This window comes from Myotis yumanensis, unplaced genomic scaffold (assembly GCF_028538775.1).
Source record: "Myotis yumanensis isolate MYYU_CA2020_CCGP unplaced genomic scaffold, mMyoYum1.0.hap1 SCAF_18, whole genome shotgun sequence".
Taxonomy (NCBI): Eukaryota; Metazoa; Chordata; class Mammalia; order Chiroptera; family Vespertilionidae; genus Myotis; species Myotis yumanensis.
In genome coordinates this window covers 38307821-38329221 of record NW_027223769.1, presented here as the reverse complement: position 1 = coordinate 38329221, position 21401 = coordinate 38307821, and the positions used below count along the sequence as shown (strand labels likewise).

At 50.0% G+C, this 21401-nt stretch overlaps 1 protein-coding gene across 2 annotated transcripts; it reads right to left on the bottom strand.

The window, feature by feature from the left end:
* Positions 1-248: 248 nt before the first annotated feature.
* Positions 249-20800, bottom strand: BRD7 (bromodomain containing 7). 2 transcript variants are annotated; one of them, XM_070398357.1, is made up of 17 exons: positions 20587-20800; positions 20015-20223; positions 17156-17285; positions 16787-16844; positions 14607-14751; positions 11665-11775; positions 8183-8367; positions 7196-7319; positions 6536-6611; positions 4484-4591; positions 4010-4148; positions 3493-3604; positions 2306-2362; positions 1344-1458; positions 959-1102; positions 695-838; positions 249-425 (listed from the first exon to the last, which is right to left on the bottom strand). In XM_070398357.1, the coding sequence occupies exons 1-17, from the start codon at positions 20633-20635 to the stop codon at positions 364-366; spliced, it is 1968 nt and encodes a 655-aa protein (XP_070254458.1). In that variant the 5' UTR covers positions 20636-20800; the 3' UTR covers positions 249-363. The 2 variants fall into 2 exon arrangements, with proteins under 2 accessions (XP_070254458.1, XP_070254459.1); XM_070398358.1 differs by having other exon boundaries at positions 1344-1455.
* Positions 20801-21401: the final 601 nt, after the last annotated feature.

Genomic DNA, 21401 nt, shown 5'->3' with positions numbered 1-21401 from the left:
ACTTTAAATGGCCAGGTGCAACCTGATAAGGGAGGAAGGATGTGGTTCTACTTTAACAGGGACCGCGGAACTGAGGGGCTGTAAGGATTTGGAGGGCTTGCTTCCCCTAACGGATGGTCATCAAAGAGGCTGTTTTCTCCCTCACGTTATCAGAAAGGTCAGGGATCACTGAGCTGACATGCACCGTCCAGTTCATAGTCCCAGGGTCAGCTCTTACCCAACAGAAGGCCAGTCTCTGGAACATTAAATTAATTGTCCCAAAGTTTAATTAAAAACACAATTTACAAATATTTAATATCTTCTGAAAAGCATTTCCAAATTAAGATTCAAAAAATATGTACATAATATATAATCAAATACCGGTCAGCTTTGACTCCCATCAGGGCCACACTCAGCAACATCCGTCTTTTTAGCTTCTTCAAAATCTGAAAGAAAAAAATGCCACTTAATTTAGCATGTTTTCCCTTTTTGATGCAAAAAGGAACGTGATGGAAAGGCAGTGTCCAGAGGTGCTGGCAACCCTTCCCGTGGGCACCGGGTAGAGACTGGGCGTGATTAGGCGATCACTGTAGCTCTTTCTGCAAATGTGTCAAGCCTTCAACTTGTAAAATGGAGAGAATGAAGTACTTTACACACTAGCAACTCGCAGAGGGAGCACCTGCCAAAGGCCCTGCCCCCTGACGTGGGCACCCACCTTCTGTTAGATCCACCAGGCTGCTCCCCGCACCAGGGCGGGGAACGGAGATGCCCATCGCTTTCCGAACCCCGTACGTGCTGACGACGTCGCCGGGAGTTACTTGCTGAGCAAGTTCTTTAAGGTTATTGGTCACCTGTTCAGCTAGAAAAAACAAAACAAAATGAGAACTGTTCTAGGTCCTGAAATGTGGTTTCTTTAAAGAACAAGTGTATAAACGCAAAAACTGATATCCCTGGAGCTCCCACCCACAAGGGGACCTACCGAGGTGCAACTCTCTGTACGAGGGGCCCAGGAGGCAGATGGTGTTGGGCGGGGGCCTGGTGCTCAGGCGCTCGTTCTGGGCTTCCTGCAGCTCCCGGAGCAGCTGGGTGGTCTCGTCCAGCTTCCTCTGGAACACCTCGGCCTCTGTGGGGACAGCACACACTGCAGAGGCCGCCCCGGGTTCCACCTTGAGTGGTAATCGGAGCCGTGTGCTCCGAGGCTCTGGGGAGTACTGATTAATCTCCTCAAATGAGACCCCCACCACGAAGCGCTGCCCTGAAGCCTGCCCAGTGGTGGATGGTCGTTAGTGGTACCATGGGGACCGCCAGTCTTGACTGCCGTGCCAGGCAGCGCTTCCATCAACCCCCCAACCCCAGACACTCACCTTCAGAGTCAAAAACTTCGACGGGAGCGCCCAAGTTCGCCACCGCTTCCAGGGCCGCAAGCCTGTCCTGGCTGCCAGAGTCCACCCGCCCCGCTGGCTCCACTTCTGAGGCCTGCTGTGAAGAAAGAGAGAGGAATCATGCGGGCTTCTAAGCCCCACCGTGCTGGAATGAGAAACCAGGAAGATGGCCCATCTGCAGCCCAGTTATTCCACCTGCTCACTTTGCAGCTGTAATCTGATGTCGTTCCCAAAGCCTGGCATAAAAGTGTCCATACACCCACGCTGCTCGGTACAGTAATGGAGTGTCTGTGCAATCTGCATCATTTGTTTTACAGGCCAGCGCTCAAAGCATAAAAGTGACAACTGCCTGGGACTGCGAGGTGGTGAAGACTGAGAGCCACGCCAGCCCCGGTCCGGCCACCTACGCTCCGGCAGGAGCTCTTGTACGTAAGGTACTTCCTGGTCTCCTCCAGGCCCCACAGCCAGGGGCCAGCACTGCACGGGAGAAATAAACCCCAAAAGAGTGGAGTTTAATCCTGGACTCACAAGCCTCAGTTTCTATAACCTCGGTGCTGCTATTAGGAACAGGTCACCAGATACACGTGACCCGAGGTGACGGTTCCAGTTAGATGGTGGTGCCGCACTCCAAGCTCAACCCCCGAGCACCTGCTTTCTCCACCAGCACATGGGCTGCGGGCGTGGCCCTCCCGCCCATCAGTCTCCTTACTGCTTCCCATTCCGAAGACTTCCTTCCTACACACGGCCTCGCTGGGCTCCTGCCCCCGGAAGGACACGTGTGCACACCACCCACACCTGCTCTGCCTCTACTCGATCTCCCATCTGCAGGTGTCTGTCCTGCAGTGAAAGGGCTCACTTACACTCTTCTTTACAAACAAAGCTTTATCACTTAGGTCTTTCAGCTTAGTCTCCATTTAAACATTTTTCATAAAGAATAGAATCACCTCTGTTTCCTTGGCTGCGTCGAGGGTCCTGCTCTGGCCTTCATCTTCAGGTGATGACTGTAGGATAGAGACAAACAACTGTCTATTCCAAGGTGCAGGCAAAGGCAAGTATCACACAACAGGAAAACGGAAGGATGTGGATTTGGGGAATAAAATGAATGAGATATAGTTACTGGCATTTTGAGAGAATTTGTGAGTCAAGAGCACCCCCCACTAGTGACTTTGCGACGGGTACTTCTGGGCCTGATCCAAAAGCTGTGCACGTGCCCACGGTCTGTGGTGAACGGCATCAGCGTCTAAGTGGAGTCTTTCACCAGCAGGTCAGTCTGGTGGGAACCAGGAGCAGCGCCAGGGCTGCCCTGTGTAGCAGGCGATTCCGACAGCAGAAGCTGCTGTGAACACACGCTGGAGACTGCCAGCTGCACAGCCCGTTCTCAGAACCACAGAGACAGACAAACGCCTCAGGACTCAAACCAGTAACGATATCATCTTCCTGAAAGGTTGTGATTTATTTAATTACCAATTTTAAAGATTATGAACAATGTGTCCTTATATATAGCCTTTCCCTTATTTTCTAGAATAAATTCTGAGAATAGTAACGGTTGGATCAAAGAGCAGAGAAGCTGTAAATCAGAAACTCTGCCACATTGGCCATTCGATTTTAGTTCAAGGCTATTTGCCGACAGAAAGGGCATCGGGAGACCAGCTAACTCGGCTCCAGAAGGAACGCTTGCTGGTCCTCATCTCGGAGCCAAGCCCTAAGTTGTCCCAGCTCATGAACTCTGTCCAGCCGACCTGGAGTTTACAGTGTTAGTAAGGGAGGGCGACCAGGACGCGGCTTCCTTTGTTGCTGGAGGCTCCACCAGCTCTATCCCTGAGGCGGCGGCGAAGGGCATTCCCTCCCATTTCAGTCAGCGGTTCCCAGCAGCGAGCAGGGCTTCCCTGGTCAGGTGTCGGCACCGGCGACCGCTCCGCTGGCCCAGGACCAGATGCCACCCTCTGCCTTGGATCCCGGTGCCCGCATCACCGTTTCCCTTCATTGTCCTCCGCCCATGGTCCCCACCCGGGCCGGGCCGTCTTCTCGGGAGTGGAGCTCAGCTGTCACACTGGTTAAGCCCATGGTTTCATAACACCGATGACTAATGCCGGACCAATGAGAAATCACCGTGCTCTGGGTGCATTCTTACCGTCTCCGACTCCTGCAGGCTTCTCGAATGCCCTCCTTTAGTCAGAACATCCAGTAAACTATCTGCCATGACGTATGGGTAATCTTGGCATGTGGCCAAAAACTCGTGGATGCTGAAAGAGAGCACGCTGGGAGTCATTGCCACAGAATCACCTCCACGGGCTCAGTCTTCCTGTCACAGCCAACTGTTCCCACAAGTGCCTCACCGACACACCACGTGCCAGACTCACCACCTCGTCAACGCTGTTTACATACTCACCAGCGATCATCACCGCGACAGAATGAAACGCTCGCTAACACAGTGAAATGAAATGCAAACCCAGCTCGGTGATGGAAGCCCACGCTCAGCGGCGAGCTGTGCCCCTCCCCTAGCTCCCCTGGGGTGAATGCCTTCCTCATGACTTCCACACGTATAAGCCTCAGTCACACCTCAAGCCTGGACCCCGCCCTTTAGATCCACGCCTCAGATCAGTGCTTTAGAAAAACGTGGCGTTCAGAACACTGAGCCGGAGACTCGCCTGAAATCGCTGGGAATGTCACAGTCGTCTTCCCCGTAGGTTGAGTAGATTAGATCCGAATCGTCCTTGCTGATGTTGGCAAACGTGGAGTCATAGTGGGGGGCGTACGAGCTGTAAGGCCCGTAGTTCAGGTAGAGCACTGCAGGTGAAGAGAGAGACTTTAGCTCCTCTGGGACGTGGAGGGCGGGCTGTGTGCTTGCTCTAGTAGCACCACTCCCTTCTAACTTTACTACTTCATCGACTGGCACACAAACCTAAGGCAGACATTTCCCCCAAACAGATGCCTATGAAGTAGCAACACAAGTGAGTGTTTTCCCACAAAGGGGAGAGGAAAGAAATAAAACTCACTTTGAATACGAATAAACCATTTTTCAGTCTCTTCTGAAGTTAGTAACGAATTAAAGTTGCAAAAATGCCAGCAAAGAATGTATGAACAAGGCAATAAATGGTGACTGTCCCGAGTGGGCGCCTTACCCGGAGCTACTTTGTTCCTTTTATCCTCTTTGAACCCCTGCAGAGTATTCACTCCCGACTGAAGCCGCCCAGTGGTCATGCCCAGCCTCACCGGGCAGTAGCCGGGCTCTGAAACAGAAGACGGGCACAGTAAGGCGGGGCTGTGGAGGCGGCGAGTGAGTGGCACTCCGTGCATCTGCGTGCCTGGGAGAGGTGGGAGCCCTCACTACCTCCGATTTTAACATAAAACCTGAGCTTAGAAAGGCAGGCAGGTGGCCAGGACCCGAACCCGGTCCTCCTAGCACACCCGACAGCTTCCTGGAATTCTTACAGTCGTGTTTCGTGATGCTGGAAAGATGGAGAAGTTGGGCCTTAAGGTTATGATGGAAGCAAGCAACCCAGAAGGAAGACAGACAGCGGGGACGAGCCTGCACAGATGCGGCCCCTGTTATGCCGGAGCCAGGCCAGGACCCCGGGACCTGACTGAGCAGAGGGCTGAGCAGGGTGGTGCTGGGGAAGGCCGCGCCCATGGGCCGGCGCTCTCGCCTGGACTCGAGTCCTGGGTTTTGTACCGAGACGGCCTTGCAGTAGCAGGTCCTGCGCAGCCCATCAGTCTACAGCACATCTTCTCTCCTCCTCAGGAGGCAGCCCTGCGTTGGTGCCCCCCTGGGTGCGGCACCCCCACAGGAAGATGAAAGGGGGAAGCCAACGGGCATCATCTATCTACACCAGGGAGTGGGCCCTGGGGGCACTGTGAGCATGAGGAGCTGCCAGCTCTGGCCAGTTTGCAGATGTCGACGGGGGCTGGAAGCCGGGGGGACCTGACGGGGAGACCAGAGCCCTGGCTACAGGGAAAGGAAGGGGCGGATCTCACGGTGTTGCATACATCGCTAATTGCACCTCCTGGTGCAGCTTCACCACAGCGATCCTCAGAAGAGCCTCTTTGGACCAAGACCATATAAATTCCCACCATAAAAGGTTCACCTGAAAGATGAGTTTTGCTTCGAAAACGCAGCACCAGGTCCTCCCTCTGAGGGAAGGGCTCCTGGAAGCCTCCGCAGCAGAAAGCGCACCACTGAGACGGGCGCGCCCTGACTTCAAGTGCCTCCGCTCCTCCCTGCTTGAAGGGGTCTCCCCTGTGCTCCCCCCCCACCTTCTTGGGACAAACCTAAACATCACCCGGCGAAGGAAGCCCTCTCTGACCCGAGACCCTAGGGAGGCCGCCCCTGCTCTGAGCCGGCACAGCGCGGGGACAAGCTGCCTCTCCGCACCCCACAGAGCAGAGGGAAGAGCCTGGTCTCCTTCTGTTCCCCACTATCCACCGGCCACCCCACCTCCTAAGACAGTGCTGCCCACAGTGGACAGTAAGCAGCAGCGACATCTCCCCAAGTACAGGAATTCCGCTGTATTCATTTTGGGACCCCCAATGACCTCTCACAGTGGCAGTATGAAAATGGATACTTATAAAATAAACTAACATTCTCACAATTGCGTATTACAGCACGTACTTCCCCTCAGGTGAATGACAAAATTAATATTTTTACATCAAATTTCAAAATACTCCCTATACGATTTCCAATAAAATATCATCTGAGAAAATAAAACAGGACTGAAGTTGTAAAATGGGTTCTCGACCTTTATAAACTTCCCACCGGCCCAGGGAAAGCTGCCAACGGTCCGCACTAGTCCGTCAGGCGGGCGGTGCCAGCAGGGCCCGCGCTCCCTCTATTCACTGAGACAGCGGAGTTATGATGTCAGAATCGCAGGGTTCTGAGACGCCTGGAGAAGTCACTGAGCCACCGACCACTCTACCAAGCAGGGCTAGCAGTGACTGCCTCACATTCTGCCTGTGTTAAAGGTGGGTCTGATATCCTAGGGCTTAGTGATCTGTATAATATTTTAGGATGAAGGAAAAGGGGCCAGCTGTTAACAGGAAAAACACCATGTCTAGCCAGTTCTTTGTAGACAGTGATATGCTAGATGGGTCAACATTCAGGCCTGGTGCTGTATAACGGCACCCGGTTCTGCCCTCTGCCCACAGCAAGCCCTGCGGGTCTCATTCTGTGAACCTACCTCCTACGATGGGGTCCACGGGGTGCAGCAGTCCCAGCGTCGTCGTCCCGTCTGGCTTTCTTCTTCCAAATTCACACTGTAATGACCCAAAGTGTTCACACGGCATAAGCGGGTGTGTGTGTATCATACACGTACCACACCAGAAAGCCTTGCTGTATCACACAGTGCAGGGAGCTGTCACAGAGCACGCAGATCCCGACGTGCACACCTGTCTCCTGTGCACAAGTGCTGACAGCTGGACTAGGGATGGTTAGGGAACCACAGACTGAAAGGCGATGGGAAAGGGTCCTTACGGCCACCTGGTTCTGCCTCTGCTGCTTAAACAAGAGGACACTGAAGACCAGGAGGGGGGTGACCTCCCAAAGTCATATACGAATCCATCTGGTTTAAAACCAATGCGCCAAACAATACGATTTCAAAAGACCACAGAATAAACGTTTTCATAAACATAAAAGTAGTGGCTCATTTCCTGATGTTAGAACATGTTAAAAACCCAGTAAAAGAGGGCAAGGTTAATCATGTAACTGACAAACACCCACGACTTCTCTGATCTGAGTGTGGTGCTGAGGGCCCCGAGGCAGATGTGGACTGAAAGCACACGGACTTAAACGCACGCTCAGACCCCCGGGTCAGCGACTCCAAGGAGGGGCCCCGCGTCACCTGACTGTTCACCAGCCGCCGCGTCAGCTTGCCCCCGGACTCCCGCACGATGCGGTCGATCTGCTCCTGCTCTCTCTCTAAATGGTGGCCCTTCACTTTATCGTCCAGCGCATCTTTGTCTTTCCTGAGAACACATGAATGTAAGTAAAAAGAAGGTAAGGTGAAAGCATTAAAGGGAATTTCAAACCTGAAGACAGCTGAGGTGGAGCCGTGCTGTTCCCTAATTAATGACGGGGAGGCTTGTGTGTGTGCAGGAAAGGCAAACCCCAGACCCGGGCTAGCTCCCTCGTTTGGGCCCAGTGTTATTTGCCTTAAACATTTTTCTCAGCATACGCACAAAAAATGAAATCTACCAAGAATATATATTGAAGGGAGAGGACATTTTTTTTAAAAAGTTTGATTTTTATAATGAACATTTAAAATTATAAATCATAGAAACAGAACTAAAACTTGTCATAAGTTTACTTTCTTTGCATTGTGACAGCAGAAAGCCCCAATTACTAATGAAAACCCTCTTCCGGGGTGCAGTGAGGGGCTGGGCGGGGCAGGCCTGCCGCTGCTGCTCCCGGGTGATGTCTGGTGAACACGTCCATGTCCACACGACAGCCCCTTCAGGAAGCAGCTTCAGCGAAGCTGTGCTGAGGCTTACCCACTGTCTCAGCTCCTTTCTGGAACAGTCATGAATACATTTCCCTCCACAAACAGTCCTACTTAAATAAACGCACTGACAGCGAGCCCGAGAACTTGTTGGCTTTAAAACCAGTCTCGTAAGAAGACGCACTCAGAGCTGTTTTCCGAACTGTGTGGGGCAAGTCCACATGGTGCCTGGAAGGGGACGAAGGTGTCACACCCCGAGATGGACGTTCATGCCCAAACCAGCCGCCCACAGGCAGCCTGGCCCTGGCTCCCGCCGGCAGGCGCCGCAGCAGCTTTCCCCCTCACCCGCTTGAAAAGACCGCTTCCTGTGACCCTGCTAAGGCTCCTTACTTCTTGTTTTCCTTGTGGGGACTCTTGAAGGCTTGTGCTTCGGTCTCGCCCGCGTCCTCCCTCTCCGCCGGCCAGCGGCCGCTGTCCTCCCCGCCCTGCGCGGGGTCTGCCCTGTCCTTCTGCTTCCGACTCTTCTGCAAGTCGGCCATGAAGTCTATGCTCTGCTTCAGGCTCTGGATTCGCTCCTAAAGACATTCAAGGGCGTTCTCAGTGCATGTCTGTCATTCACTTTTAAAGTAACACATTGTGTTTCTCACAAGAGCTTGCATTTATCTCGTGAGTAACCCGGGGAGAAGAACAATTCAATGTAACTGCACCGAGTATTAGACTCAGGAACCAGGACAACGGTCTATCCTTCCATTCAGACGACTTCACTTCCAACCTAAGAGAATGCTTTGTAACTTTACTGCATCATCAAACAGTTCACAGAAAGGACAGAGGAGTAAAGACTTCTTTGCAGTATCGAATTTAAAAAGTGGAGTTTGTTTTAACAGCATGTTAAAGTTTTATATTGAGCAGAATGGCTTATGGCTTGAAGTTTAAGAATGTGCAGGTATTTAAGACCGACAGCCCGTGAGCACAGGCCGTCTCCGAGTGCTGTGGCGTCAGGGCGGTCCCCAGCGGCCTGGGAAACAGCCTGCTTGAGAACGAGAGGGGCCAGCACAGCTGCCTTCACGGCGCGTAACGTTCCTCCCACCGGAGACATCTTGCGTCTACTGCGTTAAACGTGCCTCCTTCCCCACTGCACGGACACGCTGTGAGGTCTGTGCTGTGGTTCGGGGCCTGAGGTTTCTGGAAGCTCTGTTCCTAGTGATCCCTCTGCCTCTGCAGGCTGAGCCTGTCACTGGATGAAATATGGAGGGCGGTCTCCTGGGGGGCGCAGAGCAATGGCAGGGAAGGCTTTACAGAAAGGACCGAGGGCATTCAAATGAGAACAATGAAATCCAGAAACACTAAGTGACTCATCTAAGGTCACAGAACCAGTGACGAGACCGGGCCTCCGTGCCCAGGCCTGTACCAGAGGTGCAGCCTGGAAAAGCCTCAGGAAAGCAGACCTGTTGCATTTCTGAACTTCATTTTAAAGTAATCTTCAAACTACTCACCTAATATACTGTACTGCAGACACAGACGTGAATAGAGAAAATAAAAGCCTCGTTAATGTATTATCTAGAGCAGCCGTGGGCAAACTTTTTGACTCGAGGGCCACAATGGGTTCTTAAACTGGACCGGAGGGCCGGAACAGAAGCATGGATGGAGTGTTTGTGTGAACTAATATAAATTCAAAGTAAACATCATTACATAAAAGGGTACGGTCTTTTTTTTTTTTTTAGTTTTATTCCTTTCAAACAGGGCTGATCTAGAGGGACAGGCCACAGAGCCAGGACAGGCCCTGATCAGTCCGATTCTATTGTGCTGCAAATAGTACTGTTTGTACTGTATGCAGCATCTCGGATTTATTTAGGCGATCAAGAGTTATTCTACGTATGCCCATTCTTTATAAAAATAACGTCTTCTAACTGTCAGTATTTGTAACTGGAAAAATAATGAAAGGCTGCTCTGCAATCTTTTTCCATCGAACATTTAAGCAATTATCTTTTAAAAGACACCACGCATGGGAGGGTGTGCTGGGCTCTCCTGGGAACACTGCTCTGTGAGGAGTTCGCTCAGGTCTAAATTTAATCATGTAAAATCACTGTTGTAAGGATCCCTCCCATCTGGGGTGGAGAGAAGTCAACAGGAAGCTATAACACAGGATGGGTAGGGCTCAACAGGAAGAGGTCTGAGAAAAAGGAAGATAACAGAAAAGGGAAAGGGAGAAGAAACGGCATTTTCTGTGCCTCCAACCAACTCACCCCAGTAAACTCCAGGGGATTCTGGCCTCTTTCGCATGTTTTATTAACTACATCATTTACCGACACTAAATGGTGGTAACAGTGGTGAGTCAACACGAATAAACTTGCCTTGGATATGCTAGCCCTGTGAGTTACACTTTCTCCTAGAAATCCATGTGCCTCGTTTGGGGTAAAGGCTGCAACTGACAGAAGCACTTTTCCTTCAAATGGGGTAACAAGCATCGTGGGTTTTTAAACCCGGGACATGGCTCGGCTCTGTCCTCTGAGTCTTTCTGCCAAGACTGGGATAAACACTTTACATTCTCTTCCCTCTGCAAATTCTGCCAAAGATGGGTAACTGGCTGACATCAGAGTTTCCTAAGTCTTTAGGAGAGGATGGGACTGATGTCTAAATATTAGGAGTGCAAGGATTAACTGTCAACCCAAATGTTTCCCTTTCCCTTGTGAAGTGGGTCCAAGAACCTTTCAGAGCCCAGCAGACACTCAGCCATGTGCACACCACGGCGGCTCTAACGTGGAACTGACACAGATGCGCCATCAAAGCTGAGAAACCACGTGCGGCCATGACTCACTCCGACTGTCCCTAACTCCTCGGGGTCTGAGCTCCAGCTCTGAGCGCCAGCTTTTCTCCTCCTTGCTATCTTATACCCACACATTTCTTCTTTGCAAAAAAACCCTCTCCTCTCCTGCTCTTCTTGGTCAGTCTCCGCCCCACGCCAGGTCTCCTCTCGCGGCAGCATTCGCTGCGGGCGATGGTCTCGAAGGGCACAGGTCAAACCCTCCTCTGGAGATGAGGACACGGACGCCCAGGGGCTCGGGTCCTGCCTGGGGCCTAGGAGTCAGCGGCAAGAGCTCCCACTAGACCCGCCCCCACCTCCTGCTGTGGCGAGGCACCCATTTCCCATCCCACTCGGAGCCGTGAGTAAAACCCCCGAGAGGTGGCTTATCCTGGGAGCTCCCCTTCTCTCCCACAGCGTTCGCCTCAATTCACCCTTCACGGTCTGTCATCAGCCCTCGCTCCCAGACGACACCCACAGTTTCCTGCCACTGTCTGCAGCACCGCTCTGCAGGCTGTGTGGTTACGCTGTCTCCGTCACACAGCTGAGGACGTGCCTGGGCCCCTGCCCACATTTCTGCCACCTCGAATGCCTGTCCCTGCCGGGAGGGACAGCTCCCATCAGGTGGCTTTGAGACAGTTGCCCGTTAGTGCTCATTTGTGTCTCTTTCTTCTCCCAGGAGTTCCTGTGCGGCCACTTCAGATCCCGTCCCGACAAAGGGAGGAGCACTTCCTCCCCGGCTCCTCCCTCACCTAACCAGCCTCATCCTGGAACTCGGGCTGGTGTTTCTTAAACTGTAAGTACAAGTCCACCTGGTGAGGAGCCATTCAAGAGCCTCGTATAAGTATTACAAGTGAGCGCCAATAGTTATTTGTATCAATTCCAAACGAGAATCTTCCTGCTTTCATTTTCTTCTCTGTATTATTCAAAAGTTTTATTGAACATTTCAACTTACATATGATCTGCCTAAACAATAAAACCAGTACTGAACTGGACCTGTATTACTATGACAAAAAACAAAGGAATACAACCTTTATAAAAATTCTTCTTTATGACAAAGAAGTTTCTTTACCTGGCTAAGGATTTTCATTCCCGAGTGTAATAGCTTCTTGGCAGCTTTGTAATAAATGGTCTCTGGTTTGTTATAAATCATAGCGTTAGTGCACATGAGCTTGAAGTGATCCTGCAGAGAGAATGTTAAGGGGGAAAACGAATTCAAACAAAACGAAGTGCGCTTCTTTCTTGATTTGAAATCATACAGGCCTTCGAATAATGAAAATAAAACAACATCCTGCCCTCTTCTTTCATGTTTACTGAAGAACATTAATAGCAATTTATTAAATTTTAAAACTCACAAATACTGCTAATTTAAATATCCTACATTCTTTGCCAAATTTTTGAAACATTTCACAACTATATAAACTTTATATATCAAGATGAAAATTTTAATCTTATGGAAAAAAAAGAAATTGAAGAAAATACTTCTATCACATATTTAATAGAATAATTTTAACTGAGTAGTTAGTTAATGTAATTAGAAATGTTATTCTTAGTTTAAAAAACTCTTAAGTTTCTACATATTTATTAAATTTTATTTCAGATCTTGACTGAAAACAGGGACCAGGGCTAAATTATCACATTATTTCCTACTAAATCCAAACTAACTGAGCAGAAATGTTCCAATGCTTACACATTTTCTTTCACCTATTTGGATGCTATCATAAGCTAAACATAATGTGCAGAATGTTGCAAAATCATGACAATGTGAAATAAACCATACAACCTCAAAAAGCTGAAACATGTAAATGAGGAGCCAAATGACCCCAAATTACATTTCTGATTTAAATTTCAAAGTGCACAGATATGCCAGAGAAGCAATTCATGGGTAATTTTTACCTCACATAAATGGAGCGATTATGTCAAGCCCTGACTAAACTAAAATGAGAAAAATCCAACAGAAAAGAACCTGATGCCCCCTAACAAACTCCTCCAAACCAAAAAACATTCGAACGCCACTACTTACTAAAGTGATGACAGCTGAGAACAGTCAAATGGAACGAAAAGAGGTACTGAGCACTGTTTACCAGTTATGAGAAGACTGATTCTAGGGTCATAATAAATTGGTATTAAATCCAAAGTGGACGAAGTCCGTGTGGACTCGGCCCCTGGCCCAGTCTCTAAGCAGCCAGGCTTTCGCTGGACCCTGCTCCTCCAAGAATGTGAGGAAAGCCATGGGCCACTCGTTCCCACAGCCTGTGTGTGTGCATGCGCACAACGGAGCAGACCTGTTCGTGTAATTTGAGCGGGTTCCCGGTCCCCCCAAGGCTACCCAAGGGACCCTAAGTGAAGCACGCTTGGACAGATATTCGGGAAAGCTTCCATTCCATTAGGAACTATTAAGTGTTCACTCGGGGGAAGGAGAGGCCGGTGAGGGGAGACACGCCATGGCCATTATTCACACAAAACGACACTGGGCTGGTCACTGGCCCGAGGGCACTGGGTTCTCCTCCCTAGCACAGGCAGCCTGTGGGTTCCCTGGGCCGTCAGCACCGTCATGTGCTGGGCTTCCCTGGGCCTCTGTGTAATGGCACTCGGCCATCTGAAACCTGAATGACCCTTCTGCATACTTTTCACATAATTAAAACAATCTTGAACAGCCTAATGAGCTGGGTAAGCTAATAAATATTACTTTGGGTTGCTGGGAAAAAAAAAGGTAGTAATATAGAAAACTCTAAAGAGTTCAAAATACTTGTTCATTTTAATTATGATAAGCCTGAAGCATCTGCTCAAAAACACTGAGGGGCATACTGCTCTCTCCTGTCATCACAAGACAAAGATCAGAGGAAAACTGTTCACTAAAAGAAAAAAAACCCAAAACTGTTAAGATTTTTTCCATTAAGCAATAATCAAGTCGGAAATATGCTGAAATAAACAGTTCTAGCCTAATTTTCACCAGATGAAAAGTTGGGGAAAGTTTCCATTTCTCTAAAGACACAAGAATGCAATTCCAGTTTTCCAGAGTACTGGGGTATTTATTATCTATCCATTCAAAATGGTAGGAAGACAGAATTCAATGCTGGTGTTATTATAACTCTCAGCTGACTGACACGTGGATAAAAAAAAAAGACCAAATAAAGATATAGTTTACTGCCGGATTTTCCTTCTATAGCTGATTAGGTCAGATGCACACTACGATGCTCATGCAGAAAAAATAAAGGCAAAATTTACATCCAAACCAGTGTAGTCTGTGGTGGTTTGGTACAAAGCTAATTTAAAACACACGTGGCTCCTTTTCGGATGAAGATTAAAAAGAAAAGTATCATCTCTCAAATCAACATATACCAAGACTATGTAAAGACGGAAAAGACTTCAACTATAACATTAGGCACGTACATCATTTTAGTGGCTTGTAGGTTCTTTACTTGCAAGTTTTTAATTTCCTTCCTTTTAAAGTTGAAGGAAACATGCTCAACAAATACGGCCAAAGTGATCTGAGAGAGCAAGTGACTTTCATTAAACTAGTGTTTCTGGACCAGCCAACTTATTCTCTATGTGAGAAGACATACACACCTTAGATGTCTAGGAAAAGGAACGACTCTGTTCAATTTCATTAAAATATCAACTTCACCTGTATTGATCTGAAATTGAAAATCAATATCCTCTCATTTTAACAGCTGAGAAAATATACTGTGGAATGTATGAAATTCAAAATTTTATGAAAATCCCCCCAATAATAAAAGATAGCAGATGGCTTATTTTATCTGGTTTTGTACCTCCAAGCTCAAAAATGTTTTCAAAGACAGAAATACACAAAGATTTTTGGATTTTAAAGTAAACTTAATTCTTTGCAAAACAAAAACTTGATTAGAACGGTTCTAAATACCAAACATGAAGGTTTCTACCAAGATTGTATATCTACAGGATCCAAGAGCTTGCCTCCCAAACGAATAAAGATGTGTTACTTTGTATCAGAGCTGTTATTTGTCCCATCCCAACACAAACAGCTCTTGTTACCTTCAGTTCTTCTATGGACTGGTAGTCATTGTTCTTGATCTTTTCTTTCATGGTACTAAAATCCATTGGGTGTTTAATGATCATGGAGTAGCCAGGAGCAATAAAATCAGTCACAGGAAATGAAAAGAAAGCACTCGGGTCTTTTCTGTGAAGATATAAAAAAGGCAGTTTTACTTCTACCACAAACATATCTGCTGGCCTAAGAACAGGAGTCAGAGGAAACCGTTCATGCAGAAAAAATCTGTAGTATGCTAACGTGTTTTCCACTGAAAACTACAGGAATAACTGTGAAGACTAATAACTATTTAATAACAAGGTGAAGATGTTTTACATAATAATTGTACTCTTGTAGAGAGTCTTTTAAAATATGCAGGTTAAATTAATTAGTAGTACCTCCTACACAGGAAAAATGAAACAAAATAAAAAGCCAGCTTAACTGAGCAATGCCTTGGCCTTTGGGTGATCAGTACTATGTATTTTTACCCACCACAGGGGAAAAGGCGGTAACAGTACCGGTGAATGCACACCTGTGCCCTCTTCCATATGGTTTCTAACTATTGGCGTGGACTCTTGGTGGGCCACACAATTACTGCATCCCTGTGAGCTTATGTATTTTGACTTCTATTGTGTGTTGTGTTGTGTTGTGTAGGTGGGGGTGTGTTTAAAAAATGACATTAAAAAGCCCTCATAATATCCTAAACTTGAGACAGTGTTTTCTATCACAGGCTCTCAACTCTCACTGGAGGAACTTTATAAAAACTCCAGTGGGCTAGGGGAGGCTTACCTCAGACCCAGGGCATAAGAATCGCGTGAGGCCCTAGCCAGTTTGGCTCAGTGGGTAGAGCGTCAGCCTGCGGACTGAGTGGTCCCGGGTTCGATTCCGGCCAAGGGCACATGCCTGGGTTTCGGGCTCAATCACCAGTGGGGGGGCGTGCAAGAGGGAGCCGATCAATGATTCTCTCTCATCATTGATGTTTTTATCTCTCTCTCCCTCTTCCTTCCTCTCTGAAATCAATAAAGACATATATTTAAAAATAAAAAATTGCGTGAGGAAGGAGGGTGGGTCCAGGCACTGGTGTTTCTAAGGTTGAGTCCTGGTACTGGCACTGAAGCATTTGGCATTGGTATTTCCAGGACTGACAGGGTTGAGAACCATTGTTTTATATAATTAGGTCATCAGAGTGGCTTTTCCTCTGGAAATCTGGCATACTAAAATTTTTTGATTCTAAATCATCATGACAATAAAAAATGGCTTAAAAACTAACAATAGCAGTGACTTTTAAAATGTATTTACCACGTTATAGGCCCGGAACTCTGCCTTTGCTCTTCCCAGCACGATGCCCAAGCAAGGAGACTAACACCCGAGAATAAGCAGGAACACCCTGCCTGGACCTTCCACGTGCAGATGGGTGCTGCCACAGCAGTTACTGTGAACGACGACACTGGCCGTCTGTGAGGCCCTCTTCAGAGATCATCTCCACCCCCGAGAGCAGTCATTTGATACAGAGCCCCACGACCGAAGTGGTGTTCCCACACTGGTCAACTGCATTCTTAGAATGCATGCCCTGCACCTGCGAATCCTCTGCCAGGGACATGTCTTTCAGCTAAAAACTGAAATTCTGAGTATAGAGGAGTATCAGAACATTTTAATAAACACTGACTTATTCTTTCCCCTTGTACAAACTTAACATTGGCTTAATCTAGATACTGAAATTTTTAGAACCAATTTCATTTAAAAGTGGCACAAGTCCTATTTATAGTATTCTGCCCCCTGCCCCAGGCTTAGTAATCGCTGAACTTTCACAGTATGATAAGCACTGCGCAAATACACAGAAGGCATTTTTATCTATAAACAAAGTGGAACTATCTGTATTGTTTATTCCTGGTTTAAAGCTTGAACATCAGAAGTTACTTCAGATTAAAAAGAAATCTGCCATTAAGAATATTACGTAACACTCTTCAAGCTGCCAGTTCAAACAAACTAAACGAGAACATCTAAAAGCCAGCCTCTTGGAGGGCTTCCCTGCCAGGCAAAATATTTATCATCCACTTTAAAATCAAGTGCGTTCGGATGCCGGCCACGCAATGGGGCTTTAAATAATCAAAACAGAAAAGTGTTTTGGATACTATCTTTCTCCTTTCAACGTCCACGTTACAAAAGGACTGGAAAAGCCATTTACCTCTGCAACTGTCGCATCAGTTGATTCAAAGCTTCTTGCAGGGGCGTCTGTTCTACTTCTAAGGCAAAGAAGAAAGGAAAAGAGCACTTTAAAAAGGCAGATTCTGCAGAGTCCTGTTTAGCTGATTTCCTTTCTATATGACTTATTCATACCCATCATTAAGCACCTCACACAGAAACTCCATTTCCCTTATAAGTAAGTATGAATTCAAAACTGCAGCTAATTTAAAGGTCGTATGCATCAGAGAAGTAAGAAAACTTAAAAATTCCGTTAAAAGGCTTTCAAGCTTTAACTTGAAAGCTAGAAACCCAGTGCCTTCCCCTGGCCGTGTCAGCCTCCTCACTCAGGACAGTTCACCGTTGCTCTGACCTTCCTGTTTGGCTACAGAGCTCGAGAGAGGCTTCTCAGGGGGCAGGTCCAATCTTGCAGGCGCCTGGCACTGGAGGTCTTTTTCTGCCTCATTCTCCACACGGTCCCGATCGCGCCTCTTTCTATCCTCCTAAATGGAACAAAGGGAGGTAATGTAGAAATATCTCAGAATACCTTTAAACTAAATCATCTTCATTTCAGTGGAAAAAAATAAGACGCCACTGAAAATTCTTTTAAAAAATCTTCATGTATTTTGCTGCCATCTACTGGAAAAGGAGAAAATAACATGTTCACAAAGGGAAGAAAAGTGATTTGACAGTATAGGCCAGAAATAACCACTTAGAAAACAACACTATTCCTAAAAGCAAGATAACATACCTAGGAATAAATCTAATAAAAACACCGAATATGTTTTGGGAAAAAGTATGAAATATTACTGAAAGGACACTGGCAGACCCGAATAAAGGAAATACACCATGTTCGTGAGTCAGTTCTCTCCAGAGTTATCTAGAAATGGAATGGAATGCCAATCCAAACTGGAAGATGGGATTTTTCATGGCATCTGACAAGCCAAGCGTATAACTTATCTTGCAGGTCAAAATTAAGAGCCGCCAGAACAGGTTTGAAAAAGTTTACCATGAGAGAGTCTTACCAGGTACACAGCACCTGTATGAAGTGACAGTAATGAAGACAACGTGGTCTGACACAGGGATAGACAAACCGACCAAGAGAACAGACCGCGGAGCCCAGAAACAGACCCACACGCACAGCGAGTCTGGGTATCACAGAGGCGGCATCGTTGGGAATAAAGACAACAGGGGAGTTGGTGCTGGGACAAACAGTCATCCGCATGGAAAAAGAAAAATGAATACAGTCTCTACTCACACCAGACACAACAGTAAACCCCAGGATCGCAGACTGACATGTACAAAGCAAACCTTTAAAACTTCAGAGAAAAGAATCTTTATGACTCAAGAGTAGAAAAAACTGCCCGACCAGTTTGGCTCAGTGGATAGAGTGTTGGCTTGCGGACTGAAGGGTCCCAGGTTCGATTCCGGTCAAGGGCATGTACCTGGGTTGCAGGCACATCCCCAGTAGGGGGTGTGCAGGAGGCAGCTGATCGATGCTTCTCTCTCATCAATGTTTCTAACTCTCTATCCCTCTCCCTTCCTCTCTGTAAAAAATCAATAAAATATATTAAAAAAAAAAAAAAAGAGTCAAAATTAAGAGCCGCCAGAACAGGTTTGAAAAAGTTTACCATGAGAGAGTCTTACCAGGTACACAGCACCTGTATGAAGTGACAGTAATGAAGACAACGTGGTCTGACACAGGGATAGACAAACCGACCAAGAGAACAGACCGCGGAGCCCAGAAACAGACCCACACGCACAGCGAGTCTGGGTATCACAGAGGCGGCATCATTGGGAATAAAGACAACAGGGGAGTTGGTGCTCCCCTAAACAAACTGAAAGGCCAGCTACCGACAGAGACAAGTACCTGCAACACACACACCTCAAGGTCTTAGCAAAGATCACATGAAGAACATCTACAAAAGGCAAACAACCCAACGGAACATGGGTGAAGAGCATCATAGGTAATTCCCAGAAGAAACCCGAAGTGTCAGGAAATGGGCGCAAGCTCCCTAGACCTCCAGGAATTACACCTGTAAAAACTAGAAGGCATTCCACATCTCTGATCAGCAAAAACTCACATGTCTGTCCATGTCAGGTTCTGATGAAAATGAAGAGAAATGGGGCTCATGCCTTGCGGATGGATGGGTGAGTACACGGGTACAGCCAGCAGCTGAACCAGGAACAGGACCTAGGACAGGGAGGCCGAAGAGGCCTTCACCGACCCCGCAGCCCTCCCACCCCGGGGCGCACACCCTGGAGACACTTCCCTTCAGTGTCCACTCGACCCTGACAACACGGAAGTGGGTGCAGCCCCCTGTGGATTTTCTTCAGTAAATGCCTTGCTGCTTTCCACCTGCTGTCGGGAGTCCCGGGGGGGAGGGCTGAGTGTATGCACTGACCTACGTCAATGTGAGCGTCTTTGGAAGCTGGGATCCTGGGGGGTCCTGGAACCAATCCCTCCTGGATACTGGGGGACAACTCAAGTTTCTGGGGAGTCAGGCTGCATGCAGATTTTCGACTGCATGGGGGGGGGGGCAGCACCCCTAACTCCTGTGTCTACAAGAATATTTACTGCAGCCCTGGCCGAAACAGTAAGAAAATGAGAAACAGCCCAATGCCTGCTCCAGGGAGACGGCCCACTGCGTTCCGTTCCGGCTTACTGACTCGGCAGGTGAGATGAAGACGCTGAAGAGACAGGCAGGTGAGCGTCCCGGGGAGGGCGGGGCGTGATCACGATTTCGCTCAGCCTGCACACCCAGGTGGCAGGGACTTACTCTCCATCTACTAACTACCAACGGTTCAGAAAATGCTTATTTTCACGCCTGGTGTCCTGTCCCCGAAAGATCTCGATCCAGTTTTCTCTTCGACAGACGCAAACGCTGTTTGGAAAGGTGGGAGCCGCCCGTTCAGCGCGCGTGGCATCGGGAGGACCTTTATTTCGGAACCACAGGTGTGGACCTGGGCGGATCCCATTCGCTGCCGAACCGAGTCCCGCCCACCTGGTCCCGGGGCCCGGCAGGTGGGCCGGCGGCTCCCTCACCCGGTGCGAGCGCAGCTGGAGCATAAACCATCCCCCGGAGCGGCGGCCGGTGTTCCCACTCAGCCCCGCGCCCCCTCGCAACGGGGCGGCCTTTAAAGAGGCGCAGGGCCCGGACCGGCCGGTTCCATCGGGGGCGGGAGCGGGAGGCGGCGGAGGCACCGCCGGTGCGGGCCCGGCCGCACTTACCTTCACGCGCCGGCGCTTCCGGCCCTTCTCCTCCCCGGGCCCCTGCTTCTCGCCCTTCTTCCGCTTCTTCCGCTTCCGGTCGCGGTGCTTGTCGTGCTCGCTCTTGTCTTCGAAGAGGCTGGAGTCGTGCCCCGAGCTGCCGGTGGAGAGCTCGGTGACCTCGCTCCCGCCCACCTTCAGGACCAGCTTCAGGGGCTTCTCCACATACTCTGGGGGGCGGGGAGAGGCCGGTTCACGGGGGGCCCACCGTGCAGGGGCCGCGGGGCGGGGGGCCGGCGGCGCTGGGCCCGCAGGGGGCGCCCCCGAAGCACCTGTTGAGCGACGGGCACTCGCCCAGTGGGTGCCCCGAACGCCGCCCTCCGCGCCCCGCCGGGGCCAGGGGTCCCGTGGCCGCCCCGCCCCCGCCCGTCGGGTCTGCGCCGCGCCCCCGTCGCGGGTCCGGGCCTGCCCGGGGGAGGCGCGGCCCGGCCGCCTCGGGCGCTCGAGGAGGGGGAGTCGAAGGCGCGAAGAGCCGCCGGAGCGGCCGCGGCCCGCCGGCCCCCGCCTCCCCGCCCCCGCGGCCCACTCCTCACCCTCGTAGAGGTGTTTGTCCGACTTGTGCTTCTTGTGCTTCTTGCCCATGTCCGCCCGGGCCCCGGTGCCCGCCCCCCGCGCCAGGCCCAGGCCGTGCGCCGCCGCTTCCGGTCCGGGCCAGGCGAGCGGAGGGCGGGAGCGGGGCCCGCGAGACCCAGCGCCGCGAGGCAGGGGGACGGCGGGCGCCGGCGGCGCGAGGCCCCTCACGGAGACGCGGCGAACGAGACGCGGCCGCAGCGCGAGAGCGGCGGCGGGTCGGCGAGCGGCCAGCGCGGAGGCGGGAGAGAGGGCCCGCGGCGCACGCGGGGAGCGGCCGGCGGCGCGTGGCGGCCCCTGGCGGCTGGAGGGGGCGCTGCAGCCTGCGGGCCGGGGGGCGGAGTCCGGGCTGGGGGCGGGGCCGGGGCGGGGCCACTGCCCCGAATCTTCCCTTTCTTGTGTTGCTCTCCCTCCCCTCTCCTCCGTTCTCTGTCCCTCTCTTGCCTCTTTCCCTCCCTCCAAATCTCTGTTTCTCTGTCTTTTTCTTTCCCTCGCTGCATATTTTCCTTCTTTTCTCTCGCCTCCTGTTTCTTTCCTTCTTCCTCCCCCTTTCTCTTCCCTCCCTCCCTCCACTCTTTCTTCCTCTGCCTTTTCTTTTCATCGCCCTTCCTCTTCCCCTCCTACCCCACTTCCCCTTATTTCTGTCCCCATTGAACAATATTTATGGAGCCCTGTCCTGGATGCCGGATCCAGCACAGCCAGCACACTGGCTGGTAACGGAGGGATTCTGGTTAGGTTTGATGGAGCAATTGAGTTGATACCCTTCCCCTGGGAACTG